At 44.5% G+C, this 18,093-nt stretch overlaps 8 protein-coding genes across 8 annotated transcripts; 4 read left to right on the top strand and 4 right to left on the bottom strand.

Annotated features, from left to right (window-relative positions):
• Positions 1 to 607: 607 nt before the first annotated feature.
• Positions 608 to 3,655, bottom strand: L199_005901 (uncharacterized protein; the record flags this gene model as incomplete). Its single annotated transcript, XM_064891603.1, has 13 exons — positions 608 to 1,000; positions 1,071 to 1,156; positions 1,216 to 1,294; positions 1,348 to 1,406; positions 1,469 to 1,574; positions 1,666 to 2,040; positions 2,118 to 2,344; positions 2,416 to 2,556; positions 2,619 to 2,713; positions 2,792 to 2,951; positions 3,045 to 3,245; positions 3,322 to 3,383; positions 3,465 to 3,655. 13 exons carry the CDS (start codon positions 3,653 to 3,655, stop codon positions 608 to 610), a joined length of 2,175 nt encoding a protein of 724 aa, XP_064747675.1.
• Positions 3,656 to 4,007: 352 nt separating this feature from the next.
• Positions 4,008 to 5,536, top strand: L199_005900 (uncharacterized protein; the record flags this gene model as incomplete). The annotated part of the gene is made up of 5 exons (XM_064891602.1): positions 4,008 to 4,184; positions 4,258 to 4,402; positions 4,467 to 4,683; positions 4,754 to 4,871; positions 4,928 to 5,536. The coding sequence occupies 5 exons, from the start codon at positions 4,008 to 4,010 to the stop codon at positions 5,534 to 5,536; spliced, it is 1,266 nt and encodes a 421-aa protein (XP_064747674.1).
• Positions 5,537 to 5,879: 343 nt separating this feature from the next.
• On the top strand, positions 5,880 to 7,353 carry L199_005899 (uncharacterized protein; the record flags this gene model as incomplete). The annotated part of the gene is made up of 5 exons (XM_064891601.1): positions 5,880 to 6,304; positions 6,370 to 6,645; positions 6,702 to 6,779; positions 6,912 to 7,105; positions 7,175 to 7,353. The coding sequence occupies 5 exons, from the start codon at positions 5,880 to 5,882 to the stop codon at positions 7,351 to 7,353; spliced, it is 1,152 nt and encodes a 383-aa protein (XP_064747673.1).
• A 209-nt stretch (positions 7,354 to 7,562) lies between these two features.
• Positions 7,563 to 8,222, bottom strand: L199_005898 (uncharacterized protein; the record flags this gene model as incomplete). The annotated part of the gene is made up of 1 exon (XM_064891600.1): positions 7,563 to 8,222. The coding sequence occupies one exon, from the start codon at positions 8,220 to 8,222 to the stop codon at positions 7,563 to 7,565; it is 660 nt and encodes a 219-aa protein (XP_064747672.1).
• Positions 8,223 to 8,502: 280 nt separating this feature from the next.
• L199_005897 (uncharacterized protein) lies at positions 8,503 to 11,915 on the top strand (the record flags this gene model as incomplete). The annotated part of the gene is made up of 11 exons (XM_064891599.1): positions 8,503 to 8,547; positions 8,605 to 8,624; positions 8,692 to 8,895; positions 8,949 to 10,067; positions 10,126 to 10,199; positions 10,261 to 10,315; positions 10,376 to 11,250; positions 11,335 to 11,397; positions 11,464 to 11,585; positions 11,700 to 11,767; positions 11,861 to 11,915. The coding sequence occupies 11 exons, from the start codon at positions 8,503 to 8,505 to the stop codon at positions 11,913 to 11,915; spliced, it is 2,700 nt and encodes an 899-aa protein (XP_064747671.1).
• Positions 11,916 to 12,492: 577 nt separating this feature from the next.
• Positions 12,493 to 13,976, bottom strand: L199_005896 (uncharacterized protein; the record flags this gene model as incomplete). Its single annotated transcript, XM_064891598.1, has 2 exons — positions 12,493 to 13,712; positions 13,847 to 13,976. 2 exons carry the CDS (start codon positions 13,974 to 13,976, stop codon positions 12,493 to 12,495), a joined length of 1,350 nt encoding a protein of 449 aa, XP_064747670.1.
• A 454-nt stretch (positions 13,977 to 14,430) lies between these two features.
• On the top strand, positions 14,431 to 15,697 carry L199_005895 (uncharacterized protein; the record flags this gene model as incomplete). The annotated part of the gene is made up of 6 exons (XM_064891597.1): positions 14,431 to 14,512; positions 14,628 to 14,681; positions 14,786 to 14,907; positions 15,087 to 15,238; positions 15,364 to 15,550; positions 15,635 to 15,697. 6 exons carry the CDS (start codon positions 14,431 to 14,433, stop codon positions 15,695 to 15,697), a joined length of 660 nt encoding a protein of 219 aa, XP_064747669.1.
• A 315-nt stretch (positions 15,698 to 16,012) lies between these two features.
• On the bottom strand, positions 16,013 to 17,542 carry L199_005894 (uncharacterized protein; the record flags this gene model as incomplete). Its single annotated transcript, XM_064891596.1, has 8 exons — positions 16,013 to 16,201; positions 16,300 to 16,433; positions 16,568 to 16,778; positions 16,843 to 16,924; positions 17,014 to 17,126; positions 17,203 to 17,280; positions 17,352 to 17,391; positions 17,457 to 17,542. The coding sequence occupies 8 exons, from the start codon at positions 17,540 to 17,542 to the stop codon at positions 16,013 to 16,015; spliced, it is 933 nt and encodes a 310-aa protein (XP_064747668.1).
• Positions 17,543 to 18,093: the final 551 nt, after the last annotated feature.

Below are 18,093 nucleotides of genomic sequence, written 5' to 3'. Positions count from 1 at the left end.
CGAGTAGAAGGTGATCGTGTGGTCGTGTGTGTGCCTTTGTTCGATGAAACGCTTGGGCCAAAGGTGCCAGATGAACAGGTGAACAAAGCTCAGCTAAGTCCGTTTGTGTTGTGTTCGTTGAAAGGGATCCGTGCGACCAGCGAACAGAGAACAGAGAACAAGAACAAGCGATGATTGCGTCAAGCAACGAAAGAAAGAGAAGAAGAAGAAGAAGAAGAACATTTACATATCATCCTTATTTCAATGCTTATCTTTGCTAACCATAGCATATCATACCTGACAAGTGAACCCACCTTTAAAAAGATACTCGTACTCTCGTAGACGCGTATTTTTAGCTTCATCGAAATCACTCTACCCGCATACTAATCTGAACCCGAGGTAAAAAATCTTTGGTAACACTTGTTCCATGTTTCACACATGGTTCGGATTAATTGTTAAAATGACGGAATGACGGAATCAGGGGTAATTGACACTGTTTCATCCAAGACATCCGTGCAGCGTGGCGTGGGGCTCGTGTCATACTAGCTTAAGCATTGCTGAGATACAGTGCGGCATATACAGTACAAGTGGAACCTATCGCGTATGCATATCTTGTATGATCAAGCCTCTATAATGCTTGGAAATTGATAGAATGTAATTTCCTTCTCCTCTCATTCTCATCTTCCTTTTTCTCCCTCTCGTTCAAATATAGTACAACTAATCCCAATAACACGGTAGTCCCAAATACACTGACTCCCACCCATGGTACCCAGTCACCCGGTTTGAGGTATAATGACGATTTCCATTCTTTCGATCGGTTCTTTACTGGTGCGATGCTCGTCTGCTGCCTTTTCGATACGTTGAACAAGGCACGCTCTGACCTTGATATCAAGGATCGATCGGTATCTCCTTCTGAACTGACAGGGTATGGTGGATTGATAATAATCTGTGAATTTGGTATGAGAGATTCCAAATATGTGAAATGTTCTCCTGTGGGCAGGGAAGTACCAATGAAGAGTTTCTGAGCATAAAAGTCAAATATCAATATTTGGTCTTGTTCTTTCGTTTGCCAGGGGAATCGAAGCACTCACCTCGACATAGTTGTTTGTCCTTCCCAATCCGAAATACGCATACGGTGTATTTAACGAATGATACCCCGTCTGAGGTAGCTGGGCGACTGTGCAAGAAGTTTATCAGCTATCTTGTGCCGGAACCCGCCATGGATGGCTGACTTACCTTGCTGTGCAACCCGATGACCCGTTGTGTCGAGTACTGTAAACTTGTAGCCTGCACCTGAGTAACTGACACCAAGAGGCTATACCACGAGTCAGCTGTCCTGTTTGCTCTCAACGGGAGGGATCAGCTTACGCCATATGATTTTCCACCGTCTGTAGGCTGGCATTTTCCTTCGCATGCTCCATTCAGTACTGTTCAGTCACACCAGCTTTCAGCTGACCATATCTCAATGGAGTAGCCTCAGGCAGCTTACCTTGTGCCTTGAGGAAGAAAGCATCGTGATAGAAATTGTTCTGTATGAACGTTACTTTCTGTCCTGACTGTGCGCCAGATCGCTGAACGAGGATATCCAATGAACCCTGAGTGAAATAAGATAGATGATCAGTATTTATCGTCTCATGAGCATATCGCAACATTCTATCTTAAAACCAAGGCATTATTTCGACTCACATCATCATCAATATCTATCCAGCTCGCACCTTCCGCATCGTATATCCCATCTAACGCAGCCCAAGATTTCCCGCTTCCAACTTTAAAACCCCTTGTCGTACCCTTCACAGAGCACCCCGGTATATTCTTCCCACACGGTGTATTGACCAGAATCTTCACCTGATTGACCTCCTTATTACCCAGTATACCGTTCCCACCTTTGATACTCGTATGGACCGTCAGGAGTAGATCCGGGAACCCATCTACATTATAATCTCCCGGTCGGAGTGGTAATGGGATATCAGGCTGGTTTGGTGGATGTAGCATGATTCCACTTGGGGAATTTCCATCTTCTTCATGGGATAATAAAGTCGATAATGGTATCGATGAGAAATCCTAATGAGGTAGAGTGGTATATACGATAAGTTCCTGTAAACACTCTTGCAGCTACGGTTGATAACAAGTGAACTTACAGGGTCAGAAGAATCAAAAGAGAATTGAAATTCTTCATCGGCCAGACAGAGATCACCCCATCCACGACATTTCAATTTCCCTTCTTTGGTCATTTGGGAACCTTCTGTCGAACAGACGGGAACTTGCTTGTTATATGCTATGTTAATATTGCATTCCGTTCCTAAACCTGTAGATTTGGAATGTTGTTTACATATCGGGAAAATGATATCTATCGAACCATCTCGGTCTACTCGCAGCAGCCAAATGGCGATTCAGAAATAGACTGATTGAGCGTGGTGTAGAGCTAAGATGACTTACTCATATCTGCGAAAGACAGCGGTCCGCTTCCTCTAGGTAAATCGTATGATCTCGAAAGTACGTATCCTGATGATCCGCGATTCAGCCATATCTGGATAGAATGATGGGTTGATTTGGGTTCTGAGCAATGCAATACCAGGTCTACATAAAATCAAGTCCGATTAGCTGAACCTGCCGGTGAGGACATTCGAAAAGTAGCTGACCAGGTAAGCAGTCCCCGTCGATATCTATAAAAGCACTACTGTGTGGATTTGCCAAAGTACATGCTTGGTCGGGAGATGATAGGGGAGGTGAACCGCTGCGAGTGCGAAGATCAAGTAAGATCAGATGAGGATCCTCACACGATCCGTTGATCAATCATTTTTGATACACTTACAGTGCGAATCCTGTCCCGTTATTTAACCAAGTTCGCAACACCCCTCCTTCCACTTCTTCAACAGCTGCTAAACCGATCAGAGAAGGTCGGAGGGAATTGTCCGCATCGAATATTATAGGTTGGGCGGGTATGGAATAATCAAGTTTCCAAGGTGTTTTCTCTACAATGTACAAGCATATTAGTTTGGTCTTCGATCGTTTGTGACGTGGAAGAGTAGGGGAACACATGGGGTAAAAGGGAGAATGGAATTTACGAAATCCACCATGTTCACCACCACCTAGAAATACTTCCATACCCAATTTGTCCTGCTTGTTCTCCCACCAATGCCCATCATCTTCTTGTACGTACATCACCAGTAAGTCCAGGTGCCCATCATGGTCGTAATCCCCTGGAACTATGTTAGATATCGTCGAAGAGAGGGTGAGGGTATGTGAGGGGATATAAGTGAATTTGTCTATGGATCAGACACAGTACGATATGCGTCAGATCTTGCATTGGGCATAAGTCTATCTCCGTAAAGGTGATCTCACCTTTATCCCATAGTTGTACTGTAATAGTCTTTCCATCCTGGCTCAGCGTGAACAAGTCCAATCTACCCATGAACAAGTCCAGATGTAAGCCCGTTGCGACGATACGATGTATTGCCAGGAAAGAAAGAGAACCAGATACCCACTTCTGATCACCATCCCAATCCCCTGCAGCTATGACCCTCCCTCTTACATCTTCCAATCCCAATGACCCAGCATCAATGAACGCTTCGTCTCTGAATCGCTTCTCCTTGAATGGCCAGATTGCCTGAACACCTGGAGAGGACAGTGCCAGATAGGACAAGGCTAGGTAAGCTAGCGATGTAGAAGGAATCATCTGTCCATGGAGACCTCCTTATGGATGATTGAGAGTATGTCGACCGATCGATGATTCAAGCCCCAAGGTCAATTAATCTTAGTTAGACCTTCACAAAGTCACAACTCAACAGCGGCGAGCTGGTGTGATGTTGACGAGTTGGCCAATATTACGTAAGTCGAATTGTTGTTCCGGTTAACCGGAAAATAAAGACAGTGATCTATTGAAGGGTTGCAGAAGTACTTGAATCATTGCTTGTTGATCTTCTATCTTCTGCCTTATGCCCTGTCCAAGGGCTCGTCGTCAGGCTACTTGTCATCTTCTCAATACCCTATCCTCCTCCGCATCTCCCAACTGCAAATCAACCATCGAAATGCCCGCCTCAAACCGGATCATCTACCCTGGAGAATCACCCTCCGAATCATCCTCCCTTGCCAACCCCATACCGGGTCGAGCACTGAGGGTGAACCAGATCGATTCGGAGGATCTGGACAGTGCATTAGTAGGAATGTTGAGCGATAAGCTATCAAGCTCATTGAAAAATTTCAAGGTGAGCTTCCCACCACGCTTTGCTGTACAAGAGCGTATCATGTTAAAGCTTATCATTCTCGGTTGGGTTATAGTCATCTTTCTCGGATGGGTTCAAACCTGAATTAGAACTTGTCATCAGACTTGTAATATTCAAATATGGAATATGGTCTAGTATCAGAGCATCTCCAGGAGCGAAGTTACAGAATCTCCAGATGATATCTGATAGGACGAGTAATCGTATGTTCATTTACTTATCCTCTCTCGAAGATAAACAAAGCTGATCTATCTATCTGTTTGCTAGCTACGAAACGACTATTACTATTATATCTACTATTGCATCCACCGATCTTTCCATGCTACCTGATCAATCGCCTGAAGAATTATGGATTATCGAATCAATGGTCTGATCTACCTAATCACGATTACCGTAAGAAGTTCTGGAAGGTCTTGGGAAGGTTGGAGAGTATAAGTAAGATTTGGGAGTTGATCGGCTGGCTAGGGTTCTTATGGGATGGAAAGTCAGTCTTGCACCCATATCCACATGAGAAATAGAGATAAGCTGATATTGGATCACTTTACCTCCCTAAGATACCCTTCATTACTTATGCGGTTATTACGACTGAGACTCGTTCCTTCTCAATCGCACTTGACGAGATTGGTCTCGTACGAATTCATGAACAGACATTTGGTCTGGAGTACCTTTACGGTAAGTATATCGATAGATCTTCCAAATGTTATAACTAATATTATATCATTTTACAGGAATTCTTGATGTTCTCTATACCGCTTCTCCCACCCCTTCCATCATTCCTCAATCCTTCGACCCAACTCTCACACCTGAAATCGATATTCTCCCCACCTCAAACCATAGATTACACTACCATACCTATTACATCCTCCTCGTCTAACGGACCGATCGAACCTAAAGGTATATATGGCAATTTACCCAAATCGACCTGTGCGATATGTTACTCACGTAACTCGACTCAACCCGTACCACTATCTTCCTCTTCTACTGGATCCAACCTGAATTTACCTCCCATCGAAGGTGCAGATGGTTCTGGCTTCGGGCATGAAGACGATAAAGAGGATAATAGAATCTTCATAGCTTCTCAAACGGATTGTGTGGGCGGATGTAGATGGTGTTATTACTGTATTGGAGGAGAGCTGTATAACCATTATGAGAGGGTCAAAGCGAATGGGAGAAAGAGTAAGAAGAGGGAGGATGAAGTCAAGCAGAAAGGGGAGGAGAAAGAAATAGCAACAAATCAAGAAGAGCAAGATAACGAAGACAAATGGGATTGCATAAGATGTGGAGGGAAAGTCAGTCGAGCTTGGAGAGTGGGTGCCGAAGAGGGTGTAGACTCGTGAAGCAGTTGTGGTTGTATAGCAACATTGTCACCATCTGAAATCTATTCAACTCATTCTAGCAGCTGCCACTAGATTGTATTGCTTGTATGCTATGGGATTATGTCCTCATGCATATGCAAGGTTCTTATAAATGTCGATTGTTCTGTATCATCGTGACTTGGAAATCTGCACTTGACGATTTCCTCCACTTTGGCGTCCAGTCCAGTCAATGTTACAAAGTGGAGGATGTTCACTTGAACCTTCCTCCTGTTGAACCTACAATCGATGACAGTCATACAGGTATGACAAAGCATATCCAAATTAAGCTGATGACCCACTGAAACCATAGCTTACTAGAGTGGCCATGTCAACACGCCCATCACCAATCCCAATCCCAATATCATCTCTCCTCCCTCCCTGCTCGTCTTCCTCCTCCTCGTCACACCCAGCATCTCAAGCATATTTACCTTCCCCATCCTACATCTTAGGTCCCTTACCGCCCACTTCACCCATACATCTAGCTCTGGACCACCTCAAACTAGCCGATGAGAGACCATACGAGCCATTGCAACAACCGCCAAATGACCAGGATCCTAAGAGCAAAGGAAAGGAGAAGATCAAGGATGATGAAGTACAACCGATAGATCTGAGGAGTAAAGAAAGAGTTTTGATTATAACTGGATCGAAATGGAACTACATAGATAGTATACAGGAAGAGGATGAAGATACTTTTAGGAGTGTTTCGGGGAAGTGGGAGGTTCTGAAGAGATTGAAAAGGATTGATATCAGGTATGTGGACCATCGTTTCCTCGTATGGAAATAGCTTGTGACTGAGATTTGTCGTTCGGGTTTAGATCATGTCCTACTCCATCTCACCTCCAGCTGCTACTAACCCTTTTGACAGAATCTGACTCCCGTCTACCACTTTCCTCCACATCCAACAAGACCGCTCAACCGCAATACCTCGAATCAACACCCTCAGTCGTGATACTATGGGATATAGCCGGGATGTTCATGTGTGAACAGAATTTGGATGAGAATGAACCTCCACCCAAAGATGAAGGTATGCCAGGGGGAGAGGATGAGCATGTACTCATACAGCAAGAGAATGGGCGGAAATTCAGATCTGAGTACGTCGATAATTCAATGTGCGATACAAGTGGATCGAGCTTATGCAATGCTACAGAGTTTGTGTGCCAGATTATATGAGTTTGCTGGCTGCTGTTAGAGCTGCGGTCGATCATCTGAATACATTACATCCGTCGTGAGTGATCATATGCGTTTTGCATATACCTGAAGCTATCTCGTATGAATCGTCACAACTCATCCAGATAATCTGCAACACGCCTTAATCGTCCAGACAACACTGTGCTGACCAACTGTTGGTTTCACCCAGCGATCCTCCTGTCCAACTGATAGTACTCGAACCTGCTTTAGACGCCTTGTCCTCCCTCCCTATACTCCCACCACTATCATCAGAGAATGAAGATCCAAAGATGCCCAAATTCGCTCGAGAACGTAAAGTGCTTTTGGTCGATGGGGCTAGGTGGATATTCGGAAAGGACAGTATAGGTACGGTCCATCAGATATGTAGGTGGATCCAATCTTTTTGATCGACTGGGCAAATCGTCCTGCTGATGATCATGAGCCTGGATATAGCTGGTGATCAATATACCACTTCGTATTTTTGTTTCACCTTGGATAAGGACAGGAAGAAAGACCAGGATAAGAGTTATCAGATCAGAAAGAAGAGATGCCCTAAGGCGGATTATAGTGATCCTGAATGGCAGGGTGAGGAGAAGATGATGGGTTGGAAATGGGAATGGATTGGGTCGTAGATTGATTATCTTCATTTGAATTGATGTTGCCATAGAGGGGAGCTCATGTATGTTGTATATCCGACTGCCATGCTCCGCTAGGCAGATTTGCCGGTGCGATCGAATGTTTACCGCTACTGGAATGTATTATTGCCTTTCTATTCGTATCAAATTGATCAGGACGAGGGTGAAGTGACGTTTCTCGAATATCCAATTTTTCGACCTACTCATCATCCCTTCCTGGCACCCCACCATCCTTTACCATAACTAACCCTGATCTCCTCACCTTTCCCAACCCCGCACTTCAGACTCCAGATTTCCATCCTCAATTCACCACTCTCTCCGCTCCCCAGCCTAAATTCTGCATTCGGTCCTGTGATACCTGGTAATCCTCGATAATCATTGACGAACCTAGCTGCATTGCCCATCTTGGCTGCGTCGATCCCTATGGAAACATGCATCCCAGGAAATGGATTTCGAATGTCTGAAGATGAAAGGCGGAGTAGAGATAAATCATAATCGCTTGAGGAATGCTCATCCTCATCCTCCGGTTCCGGTAGAACTTGATCGAGATCATCAGGGATGATAGTGGAATGGATCATACCTATATAAGGTATAATCAATTCACCACCTTTTATCTTGCTTTTAGCATATAGTCCACATTGTCCCTTTGCTGGATGTCCATCTTGATCTATACATTTGATATGTACGTTCGAGGGGTGTTTGATGGGTCTGATATTGAATGTTTTGCTATTTGTGTTGGCATTTGGGGATACCAGGGGGATGAGCTGGGGAGGGAATGTGGGAGATAGACGGGGTTTGGTAAGGTAGGTGATACCTTCTGGCCAATTGGGTGGTGGAAGGATATCATGGCCTTTTGTATGAGCCATTGAGGTGTTGCGTGAGGAGCTGTTCAGACTGGTGAAGCTTTCGGCTGAGAATTGATGTCCAAGCTGTTTCTAACTTGCTTGTTCATGATGAATATCCGCAGAGTGAAAGTGAGCAGCTTAAGGTTTGATGTTCCGCCGGAAATGTAATGACCTGAGCTCGGACACTGGAGATTGCCGAAGAATGATCAAACGATAACACGATAAGATTGCGTTGTTCGCATGTTCAATGGTGATTTCCATGCTGAATTTGACATGATCGTCAAGTTTTAGATAGACCAACATGGACTCCGATGATGAGAGCGTGATCGTAGGTACAGACTGGGAGGTGAGTGATCTGAGAATGCTTAAGCATTTCACGACGTTGACTGACTTTGACCTTTAGGCTGTAGGACCATTCCCGAGGTATGCGACCTTCGTGATCCATTACATATCATGGGCTCACCAACTGACGTGATAACCTTTGGCGTAGTGGGATGCGAGAACACCCTTTCACAGGATCTCCACTCTCAGCATTCCTTGATCCCTCGATTGACCTAGATGTTGATATCGCTTCTAGACCTTATAAAGATGATGAGAGTTGGCCTAGTGAGCTGGGGAATGGTGGAAGAGTGGGTTGGAAGAAGTTCCAAACGGGCGATGATGGATGGTTGGATATATCCTATCCAGAAATCAAGTGAGTTTCTAATGCGTCTGAAATACAGGTGTGATTAGCTGAATATAGGATAGTTGGAACCAACTTCGATCCGACCACGGATGGTCATCACTCCAATACCAATCGATCCTTCGTACCTCCCTTCATGTCCCCAAAATTCATGATCAATCAAAGACACCAATCAAGATAGACGTCACTCAAGGTGTTGAATACGCTTTCGTCCCGGTGGGCCATGCAGAGCATACAGGTCCAGTAGAATGGTATTCAGGCGATATCTATGCATTCTCTGAAACACCCACTGGACAAAGAGAGGCAACTTCCAAAACATCCAACTTCGCTAGATCTCTGTCCCTCGGACCGGGAAGGTATACGTTGTTGGTCAAAGCGATTTATGAAATTAGGATGTTTGGTGATCCCGGTTCATCCGTTCCTCCTACCATAAGACTCAAGGTGGTAGCTGAGCTTGATAGAGTGAAGGAAATGGAGATGATAGATGGGTTAGGGGAAATGCCAGATATGTTAGATGGATGGTTCATGGGTGATTGGATCTCTGTTGGAATAAGGGTTCCGGACGGGAATGAGGATATAGAAGTTATTGGTATAGAAAGCCCTTTTGGATCGGCCGTGTCACTTAGCTTACCTGGCGTAGCAAGGGTGACATCAGGACAGATAAGACCGGTATCAATCAAGCTGGAACAGCGTAAAGCATTACCGAGCTATATACAATCTATCAAAATTATACTCAGAGTCAAAGTCGGGAGTGAAGAGAAAGACTACATCTGGCATCCACGGTTCAAGCATTTTCATCTCAAAGACAACGATCAGATACCACCTTTTAGGATCACTTTCTCATCGTCATCGTCGACGACATTTTCTACTTCAGTTATACCCGCCTCAATCTCACACGCTATGATCGTTCCACCGCCAGACTCCAACTTATTTCACAAATCAACGGCGACGAATCAGCTACGGCCGGTGTTACTGATCTTACATGGTGCAGGAGTGGACATAACCGAGCCCATGATGCCTCAAGCTGTTCCTTCTATACCTGCCTATTGGGTGGTTTTACCGACCGGTAGGAATGAGTGGGGAGAGGATTGGCATGGAGGTAGTATGCAGGATGTATGGTCAGCTAGAGAAGCTTTCGGGAGGATTATCCAGAAGATTGGAATTGAGGTGTCTAATGAAACTATGTGCGTCTCCTCCATCATGGTTGATCTGGCGCTATGTTGAACTAACGATGATATATAGCTTGATGGGTCATTCGAATGGAGGACAAGGAGCTTGGCACCTTGCTGCTAGGTATCCTGATAGGATCGTTGGTAGTAAGTTACCTGCTTTATCCAGAGGATTCGGGTCATCTCGCTGATCATCTGCGATACATAGTGGTGGCTGCCTCTGGATGGTTGACGATACAGGACTACGTACCCTATACCGAGCAGTGAGCTGATTGTAGAGCTTCAACTAATCTTTGAAGATGACAGCTAATCGGAATGATCAGAACTTCGAGACATTACGCGGATCCGGCATTGATGGGTGTACTGACTTCGTCCCTCTCACCTTACAACAACGACCTCTACCTATCCAACCTCGTCAATATCCCTATTATGGTGATTCACGGTTCAGACGACGATAACGTCCCGCCACGCCATTCACGTTCATACCTTTCCATCCTCTCCTCATGGGCAGGCAAGCAAGATGGCGGTGTGATGAAATATCTAGAAGTAGAGAAAAAAGGTCATTGGTGGGATGATGTGATCAAGTCTACAGATGTGGTGGTATTCATCCAGAATATACCAAAGAAGAAAAGCTGGGATGAACAGCGTAAGGAAGGATTCACATTGACCACTGTCAACCCACAGGAAAGTGGTGGACGAGCTGGTATCAGGATTGTAGAATTGGATATACCGGGTAGGATAGGAAGGTTAGATGTTAATGCTAGACAGTGGAGGGATAGTAATCCTGCTAAACCACTTGATCTCAGAGGGATGAACATCAAGAAAATCGAATTGATTTCACAAAATACCGGAGAAAAAGAGACTTTGACTAAATCTTCGCAGAATGGAGAATGGGCTCAATCTATTATAATTGGTCCACTCACGCCCCCTAGAGCATATGGACCAATGATTAGAATACTTTCAACAGCCGGTCCAATGGTGGTTATCTGTCCGGATGTGCCAAGATTGACGAATGTGGCTAAGAGGATAGTACATGATCTATACGTCTATCATAGGTTGGACAGTGAGATTATAGATGATCGAGAGGGTTTATTGAGAGTTGCCAAAGGACAGATAGGGGAAAGTAATTTGGTGGTTCTTGGTAGACCTGACGAGGACCTGTTTGTTAATTGGATGATCAAGCAAGGAAAGATACCTGGTAAGTCTGAGTATTAGCTCCAATTCATATACCAGAAATAAATGTATAACTGATTTTGGTCTTTTTCATTTTATGGTGGTTCAGTTAAATTCCCCACAAAAGGTGTGATGTTGGTCGAAGACAAAGTGGTGTACGATCGTGGTGCAGGTAAGTCACCTTTCAATTTAAAGTGGACCATCAGGAACCTTACTACCAGGTACACTCTGTATACAGGCATAATCACACTACATCCCCATCCTACGTCAGTCAAAGCCCTTTCAATGCTCATAGCAGGGAACGATGATTTAGGATTGGAATTGGCAGCTAGGTTGTTCCCTATCAGAACGGGTGTAATGGTAAGTTTCATTGTAGAAACCCCTTCTTCTCTTTATTTTTCAACTTTCTGAAGCACAACATGATCGGTGGAATGATGAATACTGATGAATTTTGGTTCTCATGGTACGATCTAGCTTCCTGATTGGGCAATAGTAGGGCCTCAAGCGAGATGGAAGGGTGCAGGTGGATTCATAGGTGCAGGGTAAGTATTTCGATCTCGACTTCAATTCTCCCTCTGATTGATTGCAAGGTTGATGAAATCTGGTCCAAAGCTGACTGATGTTTATGTGGGCAGGTATTGGAATGATGAGTGGGGTTGGAGTTCAGCGATGTCATGGATGGATCGATAGGTAGCACGAGCATCTTCTTCCAACTTTAGCTAGTTCTGACACGTTGTAGTATACATACGAGTTACCTGTAGACTTTATCTTCGAAATATGATTACGATGTCGCGCTGTTTGTAAGTTATCATAGATTCCTCGTCCTATGCAACATTGCAATCCACGTTAGATCAGTGAGCTGGAATGAGAGAGCTTCAACAACATGCATATTCCAACAGAAACTAAAACAGAAAAAGTATTATACTCAACAGAGGGGATGGAAACGATAAAATCAGAAGTAAACTGTAAAATACATACATCATAATACTGCCTGGGGGAATCGAAAGAGAGAGAAAGATTCAAAACAATGGGAAGTCTAACAAGAAACAAATTCAAGAAGGGACGGAGTCATGTGAATCCTATTGCACAAGGTATGCAATATCATACACACAAAAGTCTCCTTTATCCTTCCGATACGAAGATAAATCTTCCCAGATCAAAATCATCCTATCCATCATATATCTCGCTCACTTCCTTTCCTTGCATACCAAACGACCTCTACCCCTTCCCTGACTCTCTGGCAGACCATTCCGTTCGGAACTGTCAATCACGCAGACCCATCAACACTCCTTAACAACCTTTCAATCTCCTCCCCACCCCCCGCAAAAATCCCATCAAACGAATCGAAACTGGTATCTTCAGGATCGTTCTCTCCTACATCGTAATTCTTGAATCCCACTTCGACCGGTAAGACAGGTGGAGTGGGCGGTAAAGATGATTTGAGTGAGGACGACTCTGAGGTAGAGGTATTTGAACGGGGATTCACTGGACGTGGACGTTTGTTTGGACTGACCGATATGTTCGGTCGTGGCAACGTATGATTTGACTTGGTAAAAGTAGTAGGTATCACCGATGGACCTCTTACTGGTCCGACACCATTTGAAACTTGTTTCCTAGGCGATGATCGAACACCTCCAGTGGAAGTGGGATCCAAAAATGGTGTTCTGAATGCTTTACCGCTATTCGTTCTAGTCCATCCTCCAGTCCTATTGGAAGTTATCGTAGTGGTAGTACTTGGGTTTGTCGATTTCGGCTTGTGTTGAGATCCTAGACCTATACGGGGTGCTGTTCCTTTGACGGGTGAGAGTGGATTACGATGGGTAGTAAGAGTAGTAGTGGAAGGTGGTTTGGAAGTAAATATCCCTTTTCCTTTATCCTGGGGCACATTAGGATGTGGTATATCGACAGTCTTCGACTGGTGGATAAGTGGGATAGGTACAGGCTCGATATTCGGATTTGACTTTGATTTGGGATTTGCCTTAATATGGGAACCGACATACGAGGTAGAATTAGAGGTAAAGGTACTTCCATTCCTGTTCTTCAAAGGTGTAGAAGTAATCATCATCGGTCTATCCTTCATACTTGTCGTATTTCTAGGACGTAAATTCCTACTTGGAGTTTCCACATCCATATAACTTTTCTTACTACTGTTGTTTGTCTTATCTTCATCCATAGGCGAAGATAATAAGGAAAACCTATCTAAGAGATAATCCAACCTCGTCTTCTCTGAATTCGTACTGGTCGAAGTGGATAAGATCGACATGTTTGGTAGACTATTCGATCCTGATTCTGAACTTTCCCCAGTGTCGGTAGAGCTTGATGTTGGTTTTTGGATCGAGGTAGGTAGAGATCGATGACCCCTACATGGTCTTTTACGTGGTGGTTTATTTGATTTGGATGGCTCGGATGTGGATGATGAAGATGATGACTTGAGGAGGGAGGAGATTGGTCGAGGTCTCTGTGTGGGTGTTGGGGGTGTTATAACGTCTATAAAGACAGATATCGTCAGCTCTTGACACGAAAGTGATGTGATTGTGATTAGATCAGGACCAATCAGCCGATCCAAGCTCTCTCAAAGGGCAAAGAGAGTTGTTTACATCCAAGTGATTTGGCTGACTTACCGTCCTCAGTGGCTTGCAAGACCGCTTTCCTAAGTTGAGAATCATGTACCCAAGCTACCCTCAGTCCATCCTCCTGTGAACTGTTCTCGAGCTCACGTTTCCTCCTTGATCGTGTGTTGGGGGTGTCCATCGTGCCGTGCTGCGATAGAACGATATTTTTGGTTACAGTCGTTTAATCCTTCGCCTCTGTCCTGTCGATGTCGATGAGGGTGAGCTATGATAGCGAGGTCGTGATCAATGATGAAGCACGGAGGGTGGACACATGATGTAGACGGATAATGATCAAGTGGTAAGTAATGTTCCTGTGATCCATCCACTTTACACTGTTATTTTCATTTGTAGGACAACGGTCGGTAGGGTCAGGTGAATTATCGAAAGGTTAGACGCGTACTACATACTGTATCATCTCATCTCATGACGTGGCATTATCGGGCACTCACTCCTTTCTCGGTCACCGGTTACTCTCAATCATGCTCATGCTGAAGCTAATGGCGATCAGTGAACACATCTGATAACATTCCATTTTATCAAGACCTCTCTTTCATCTCCTACCATCCACTAGCCAACCCTATTCACTAGTCACCATGTCATTGATCCACGCACTCGTAGCTAGGGGGACAATCGTACTGGCTGAACATGCTAACGGGACAGCGGAACTGAAACCTGGTAAGTCGGGGGATTGATCCAACTCCGTCAATCCCTCTTGACCATGATCGAGCTCTCCACTGCAACAGACTCTGTCGGCAAGAGATAACGTACTGACTTGCTTATATACTCTCAGCCGCCCAGACTACGATCTTGTCGAAGATACCGCCAAACAACTCTAAATTGACCTGTCAGTCTAACTTTCTTTATCGCCTGCCCTCCCACGCATCCGCTACCAGTAACCCTCTCCGGGTATTGGCACCGATGCTGACCAGAGTCTTACGGTTGGATTAGACGTTTGGCAAGATCGATTGATCCATTATGTATCTTCCAACGGAGTGATCTACCTGGTGATGGCTGATGATTCAGTAGGGAGGAGAATGCCTTTTGCGTTTTTGGCTGAGGTAGAAAGAAGGGTGAGTTGTCCATCCGTTCAATTGTGCTGTATCAGCTGTATCTGGCCACTGGTCAGAATGGACCCCACAGAAAATCAGAACGGATCATCCAATCGTCTCGGGAATGATCAGACCAGAAGTAATCGCAGACTATAAACGAGATCACTTAACTGACACTAATTCCATCTTGGATAACACAGTTCACCGCTTCATACTCCTCCGACGAGATCGTGTCAGCCTCGTCGCATTCCTTGGGTGATTTCGAGAACGAATTGGCTAAATTGATGCATCAATATACGACTTCACCTCCTGCCGATCCTCTTAGACAAGCTCAAAGCGATTTAAATAATGTGTGGGTAGAAATCAGAATCTTCATGTCTTCTTCTTCTTCCACTTTATACATCTTCCCTTGTACTCCCCGATTCACAAGAGAAAAACAAAGGATATAGCTGACACCTATCATTGCGTTGGATATAGCAAAGACATCATGGTTCAGAATATCGATTCGATCCTCCAGCGAGGCGAGCGTCTAGATCTTTTGGTAGATAAGACGGACACCCTCGCTGGACAGGCATACGCATTTAGGAGAGGAGCAAGGAACGTAAGGCGACAACAGTGGTGGAAGAATGTCAGGATCACAGCTTTGACTGGATTCGTATTCGTTGTGAGTCAAATGACCGAAATACGATATAACATGAGGTCATATTGGATCATTGGCTGACGGACACGACTCTGTATAACTACATAGCTCATTCTATATGTGTTTATCGCTCAGTTCTGTGGTGCTTCTTTGACTCATTGTAGAAGTTAGTCGAAGTTCAGGTACTCTTGTGTAAGATACGATAGGGTATGAAGGGAAGTGAAGTGAAGTGAAGCGAAAGGAAGTTTTGATGGTCTTTGCGTTGTTAATATTTTTGGTCGTGTTTATATAGTCTCTATATCCTATGTTGTATTCTTCATCTCTGAGCTTCCAAGCCAATGCACCGGAACATTAGTATCCACTACTCGATGACAAGCAAGACATCACTTCTGAAATGCTTGCACATTGACATGCTATATATCTATACATCTTGTTATTTCATACCATGCTAGTCATTTCTCAACCTTCAACTTCACGGTTAAAAAACTACAGCTCAGCCAGAACACCCATCGCCAAGCTCTGAGTGACCTGTTCTCCCATGGCTTTCTCCGCGGCCTCCGCCAAATGTCTCTTGGGATCTAATTTACCGACATGTCGGGTTTTCAGTTGTTCGGGAGTCATGGTTGATTCCTCCTGGACGGATTTGGTGTATGATGTAGCCAATTTTAACATTTCCTACCAAGATAACAACGAAGAGGGTCAGTCCGGTCGGCGACTCAATGAAGTGAGAACATGATGCGAGAATATGCTGAATCCAAAGAAGGTGGACTCACATCAACAGCTTGCTTATTACCTTGTTTCATTTCTTCGAAATCTCTCAATTTCAAGCCTTCTGTCCATCCCCTCTTGTGCAGGTTCAATAACATTCCCTGTTCAGCTTCTGTCTTTTTGTAATCGATTGCTAAGCCTAATTCATAGTATGAGAATCAGCTTGATGACGAAAGAGATTTGAATTCCATTTTGACCCAGATATTATCCAGAGTCAAAGCATAGGAGTAAATCCCATGAAAATGTCAAGGTGTGTAGGGGTCTTCAACTCACTGTAATAATGTCTGTTCAAACCATGAATCAAAGCTTGAATACTAGGTTTATTCAGATGACCGATATTACTTGTTGTCTGTCTTGATTCCTGGCCTGTTGCCATCGAAGCGGGATTTATTGATCGGAAAGCATCTATCACCACTTTTCCTCTCACGGACTGGATCGGATCAATCACAACTGCTACAGCTCGAGGATGAAGTTGTTCGAATGACTATGCACGAACACGCATATCAGCTACAAGTACGCTTGAGATGAGTGGAAACGTTCAGACTAACCTGTTGAGTGTTTATATCCACACTGGACAACCAACAGCCAAAGCCTGGATGCGAATGATACCATCCTACTACCATTTCAGGTCTATCCGAAGAGCAGGATATATCAGCATGAACTACTCGAGGGTGATGTAGGTACCTTCCTTGCACAGAAGAGAACACGTTCAGACCCACCTTCCAGTCTGTTTTAACATATCCAACATCTTAGTCTGAAAAACGTGATCTACCGATTCTACTGTTACTGTGGTACCGGACTGAGGCATGGCGAATACGTCTACACAGGATATCTATATAGCACATACGTATATGATTGACTTAGCTGCTGAACCACTGAGGTGCAGGGAATGTAGCTTGATGACTTACGGTATAATCATCGACGAATTCACCCAGCATCAAACCCATAACTTCCATGGGTACACCCGCTCGACCGTGTTTAAGCATCTATAGTACCGCGTCAAGGATGATCAGCTGCAGCTCCTCGAAACCCGCACAAGCTGAGATGGTCTACTCACCTTGAGCAATGCTAAAGCTGAGATATGGACCGTTTCTCCACTATGAATCACACGTATCAGTCAGGACAACTTCATACTATATAGCGAAGCAGATTTTTGACCCACTTATCAGCCACTATGGTTTCTCCCTGCGGTGTGGGTCCTCCCATACCCGCTCGTCCACTTTGCATCATCCTCATTAATTGTTCCATATTCGTACGACTGCCGTTTGATTAGCGAATGTGAGTGTGAGAGGGGTCTTAGATATAATCGTGCTTCGACTCTGTTCTATCTTCCGATGCTGTTTAGAAGCTACTCTGCCTGCTGTTGTGATTGTGCTGATGTATGCTCAAGAGTGGACAGTGTTAAGTTGGTGATAGCTTGCAAGTTGTCAGAATGAGTGAGATCATCCCATCGAGCATGATCTTGGGTTCATAAGTGGAGGTGTTAAATAAAGCTGTACACACTGACGTGTATACCATCCACGCGTGTAGTTACGTAAAATGAGCAGCTTTCTGAGATCTATCTACCATATGCATGCCGTGTGGAAGGGATGAGCAGAATCATCCTGTCAAGTCTAGATATATATGCAAGGCAGAAAAGGGAATGTTAACGACGAGTAGCTACAGGATCTATTAGTATGATACTGTTGTGAAGGCTACCCATCATCTCTCGTGATGCTGTTGAGTGTCGAGCAGCTCCAAACCCAATCGCTTGTGTCATGTGATCACGTGACAGGTTCTTGACAGATCTGATGGCATTC

This window comes from Kwoniella botswanensis, chromosome 1, assembly GCF_036426115.1.
Source record: "Kwoniella botswanensis chromosome 1, complete sequence".
Lineage (NCBI taxonomy): Eukaryota > Fungi > Basidiomycota > Tremellomycetes > Tremellales > Cryptococcaceae > Kwoniella > Kwoniella botswanensis.
The sequence above is the reverse complement of the archived record's forward strand: the minus strand, read 5'-3'. Positions and strand labels throughout refer to the sequence as shown.